This window comes from Malania oleifera, chromosome 12 (genome assembly GCF_029873635.1).
Source record: "Malania oleifera isolate guangnan ecotype guangnan chromosome 12, ASM2987363v1, whole genome shotgun sequence".
NCBI lineage: Eukaryota > Viridiplantae > Streptophyta > Magnoliopsida > Santalales > Ximeniaceae > Malania > Malania oleifera.
This window is the reverse complement of record NC_080428.1, coordinates 52,387,150-52,392,035: the sequence shown is the minus strand read 5'-3', so window position 1 is coordinate 52,392,035 and position 4,886 is coordinate 52,387,150. Positions and strand designations below refer to the sequence as shown.

General features: G+C 35.8%; 1 protein-coding gene across 1 annotated transcript; it reads right to left on the bottom strand.

The window, feature by feature from the left end:
• Positions 1-730: 730 nt before the first annotated feature.
• Positions 731-2,310, bottom strand: LOC131143922 (DNA damage-repair/toleration protein DRT100-like). Its single transcript, XM_058092277.1, has 4 exons — positions 2,016-2,310; positions 1,780-1,863; positions 969-1,079; positions 731-795 (listed from the first exon to the last, which is right to left on the bottom strand). Exons 1-4 carry the CDS (start codon positions 2,308-2,310, stop codon positions 731-733), a joined length of 555 nt encoding a protein of 184 aa, XP_057948260.1.
• Between the last annotated feature and the right edge of the window lie 2,576 nt (positions 2,311-4,886).

Sequence of the window (4,886 nt, the reverse complement as noted above, 5' to 3'; positions counted from 1 at the left end):
AATAAATAATAATTTTATAGTTTAATTTTTTTTTATAAGCACAAAGAATATTTGTTATATTTTTTGTGACTATTAGTTGTAAGTTTTTGGATGCATTATCTCATTTTTACAATAATTTAATACTTTTCTTGCATCACCGATTTCATTTAGCTAATTTGCTATACAACTACTAAGACTTTTTAATGCTTTAATTTTATTTTTGATGAATGATTAATTTTTCCAAAAAAAAAAAAAAAACAGGGGGCAGGTGCAAGACATACAAGTGAGCTTCTTCTATATGATTAAAAAAATTATTAATGATATTCTGAGGTCATTGGATTTTAAAAATTACTAAATATTCGTATGCATCCCATGTGCTAGCCATTAGATCCATCTTAGGCATATTTGATTTGAGAAACGGAATGAAATAGGAATAGAATAAAATGAAGATTTGAATGCCAAAACAATATGAAATTAAGTGATAAATTTGATTCTACTCCCCTGATTTCATCTCATTCCTTGTAAGAAACATGTTAGGGTTTATAGGGGTCTTTTTCCTAGTATTAAAAAAGTGACGGGTCATTGCATTCAAATTTCAAGTTTTGCCGAGCAAGAGGCTGCCCACATAATCCTTGTTTCTAGCAAAAGAGCTAGTTGAGAACTTACTCTGGGGGAATTTTCCCCACTAGAAGATTACATGACAAATTCAACTCTTTTAAGTTTTTTCAACTTCAAAAATGCCCTTGGCATTTCACCAAGGAACTTGTTTTTTCTGAAGCTTCAGCGTCTCCATGGAGCTTATGTTTGCCGAAGACACTGACAAATTGGAACCCAACACATTGTAGCTCAAACCAAACTACGTAATGATCCCAACCTCCCTACTGAAGTTGGTAGTGGACCTTCAAGAGAGTTGAGTGATACCAATTTCAATTTACTCAATTCCATCAAAGAACTTGTTAACAGAAATCAACATATGTTAATGGGTCCACCTGGAAGCTCGCTTCCCATCTGAAAAACTGAACTTAAAAGGCCTGTTAGCTTGTTCAAGTGAGATCGAGGATGCTCAAACCCTGCAAGTTCTTTTGATGACTTGGGAATTTCTGAAACAGGTAGATTTCTTTAGAGGTTTAAGAAATAGAGATCCATAAGGCTTCCTAGCAATGCTGACAGGCGTCCTACGAGATGGTTAGCTGATAAATCCAACTGCTGTATTGAAAACTTTTGCATCAACCCTGGAATATCACCTTAGATTCAGTTCTCTGCAAAGCCTATTCTAAAAAGATGTGGCAATCCCATTAGCCATTTTGGGATGGAGGAGAGGTTTAAGAAGTTCAATGACAGATTAAGCATCCCAAGATAGGGGATTGAAGGTATATAATCCCTGGGGCAATGGTCCTTGAATCAGATTATGAGAGATACTCAATTCCAAGAGCTGAGTGAGGTGGCCTACTGAATTGGGTATTCAGCCGTGCAATTGGTTGCCAACAAGATATATAATTTTTCCAAAGCTGATAGGTTGCCGGAGCAAGAAGGTATTGCTCCCCCCGGTAGGTTGTTCGCTCAGGACACTCTGGAGGGAGGCCAAAGAACCAAGTGGGAGGCATATTTCCTGTCAGACAGTTATCCTTAGCCTTAGATGGGCAAGGGAAAGCATCTGGCCAGAGCGCTGTGGGAATGGAATGTGCACTTCAAGATAATTGTTGTTCAAGAACATTACTGATATGACAGTTAAATTAGTTATTAATGGTGGGATCTTCCTGCCCAAAAAAATCTCTGATAAATTAAGAACTTGCAGTTTACCAATCTTTTCTGGCATCAGACCAGATATAGAATTGCTATGGAGATCCAAATTCGCCAAACTTGAAGAGCTCCTAAGCGAATCGACTATAAGATCAGATGAATTGTTCTCATTTAGTAGAATTTCTTTAACTTGTGAGAGCTTATGGTACCAGACCACTTCGGTTTGTTGAGATTGAGATAGAGCTCTCGCAGCTTTTAAGGGTGACTGATTGAAGGTGGGGTTGGCCTGGAAAGACCAATGAGCTCGCTGAAATCAATGGCTTCAAGGGATGTGAGGAGTGTGACAGAAGGAGACAACCAACCTTCCTTATGACTTTGTAAGGGAACACCATCAAAGTAAATGAGTCCTAAGAGAAGGATTTCTGTCACTCTTCCGGTCGAATTATCACAGGATATGCCCTCCCATTCGCAGCAACTGCGACCTTCCCTGTTCTTTAGGCGGCTGAAAGTGTCGATGTGAATTCCTTTCTTGAAATCAATTAGACCCTTAAGGTCATTGAGGTTGCATACTTCCACCATTTCTTCAGCCATCTCCAAGTGTAATGGAAGTGAGCATTAGGAAGATCCATAGCAGCTGACAGCTCATTTTGTCTCTGGTTAGACGGAGGAAAGATCGAATTAAACAGGCTAGGGGAGTGAGGGAATCAGTTAGGCACATGGGTTGCAATGTAAAACAAAGCAGAGAAGTGCCAATGCTGGTCAAATATATTTGATCAATTCTGCTTTTTTGTTTCTTTTACACTCAATAGTGTCTAAGGGGTGTACAAAAATTACCAAAAACTGAAAATCAGATTGAAATCACAAACTATTCGGTTTTTCAGTATTTAGTTTCGGCTTCGGTCTTAAAAAATGTAAATTTTTGATTTCAGTTTTGGTTTCTAAAATATAATCAAACCGAAAAATCAAAAAAAACTTATTTAAATTTAAATTATATATATAAATTAATATAATTACTTAATTAGTATGTTAATACATGATTGGTCCATTTAATATTTAGAAATCAAAATGTCCAATAGATTCTCAACAATTCTTGCGAAAAGTAATTGTTAAATATTTAAAAAATTGATTAAAAAATCGAAAAAGCCGTAACCGAAACATCGAATGTTTGATTCTCCAGGGGATAATAAATTCAGTTCAATTTCGATTTCAGTTTGGGAATACTAAAAACTGTAAGGCTCGATTTGATTTTTGGTTTGACCCATAACCGAACCTTAGTAAACCGATTAGGTTACCATGTGTAACAACCTAACAAGCCTTCCAATCTATTATTTGAAGATAGATTCTCATGCATTGTTTCCAAAAGGTATAGTTGAGTCCACAAAAAATGGGTGGTCTAGTTGAGGATTGACCCTCTCCAAAGAAAGCTACTCCTTGTGCTATCTAGATCTTTATATAGCTTCAAATTAAAATTTACTATAACTCCGCTCTCATACCAATTGAAAGTGAAGTAGTTATCCCAAGGGGGTGTGAATTGGGTTATTAAAAATTTTGGTTCCTTTCATGGATTCTTGAATTACTTGTTTTATTAAATACACAGCTTTATCAATTTAATCGGTTCACAAAACCAAACTAAACACACCACAAGTAAATAAAAACTTAACCAAACAATCAACTTAAAATAACCAATCAAAATACTCAATCAACCACAATGTTGCAGCACTTGTGCAATTTCAGCTTTTGCAAATTTTGCTTTGTCAGCAACCTTGTGAGTAATTGCAAGCCCTGGTTTTGAATGAAATTAATTGCACTCTCTTAATTAAAATTTATGCAACTGATTAACCAACGTACTTCCTTTTGGGTTTTTACAAAAAGTTAATCAAAACGTACTTTCTTTCTATTAAGAGTCTTCTTTTTAATTCAGTTTTGTTCCCTGCAGCCTGCACTTAGCATACAAACAACACAAAATGTAAAAGTGCTAAAATTAAAGAGTAGGGAAAGAAGAACACCGAGATTTTACGAGGGTCAGCTTATCCCCAGCCTACGTACTCGTCTTTGGCCAATACCACCAAAGGATTCCACTAGAAACACTCCTTTTTAGGCGGAGCAAACCTTTTACAATTCCCTCCTTTACAGGTAGAGATCCCTCTCCAAGCGATACCCCATGCTTGGTCCAACAATCCAAATCAACCTTGAACCGTTAAAGAACTACAAAATAGGAACAAGAATCGGTGTACAAAGACAATCTCACAACAGAGCAAATTAGTACAAGTTAGAGCACTAATATACTTCAAATCGAATATTAAATAGACAATATGAAGCTCAAGATTAGATAACACTGGAGGTTCTTTCTTAGGATTTGAGAAATCTCAATAGCAAATTAAGAACCATGGGCTTTTGATCAGTAGGAAATCAGCGGTATTCTTCCAACAAGAATTTGAGCAAGTGTGAGCTTTAGAAGAGATTGCAATTAGGATACTTGAATGCTGATTTTATACTTGGTGATTTAATTCATTGGGTTAAAGGAGTATTTATAGAGTTTTTAGAGTAAGTTTTCTTATTTCCCACGTTGCTTGGAGTGTCCCCCAAGTTTTTACAATGTTTAGATTTGAAAAACTAATTTTCATAAAATTCCCGTTAAAGTTCAAAATTTAAAAACTTCGCAGGTCAATCGACTGGGTCACTCGACTGAGGCTATTTTTTTATAGGGTTAGTCGACTGAGTCTACTATGTCTGTCTAGGAATTAAAAGATTTAATTGTCAGTTGACTGGGAAAACATAGTTCATTCTAGTCAGTCGGTTGGACAGTCCATTTTTCCAAAACCTTCATTTTTTAAGACTTTGAACCCTTGTTATTTGAAAATTTCAACTATGACTTTGAAAATCATTTTTCAAGGTTTTCAAAAATTAGTCTCTAAGTCCATGTTGCATCCTAAAGAGCTTCATATATCTATATTAACATTGAATAAAGTACTTACATATGACTTTCTAATTTTGAACACATTAAGCACTAAGTCTTCAAGCTTTTTCCATCTCTTGAGGTCCAGCTTGACTTCATGTCCCTTTAAGCTTTCATTTGTCATCTTCCATTAAACGCAATACTTCTATATTCCGGTAAGCTTTCATTTGATTGGCTTTAATTGTAAGCTTTCCCCATTAATGACCATGTG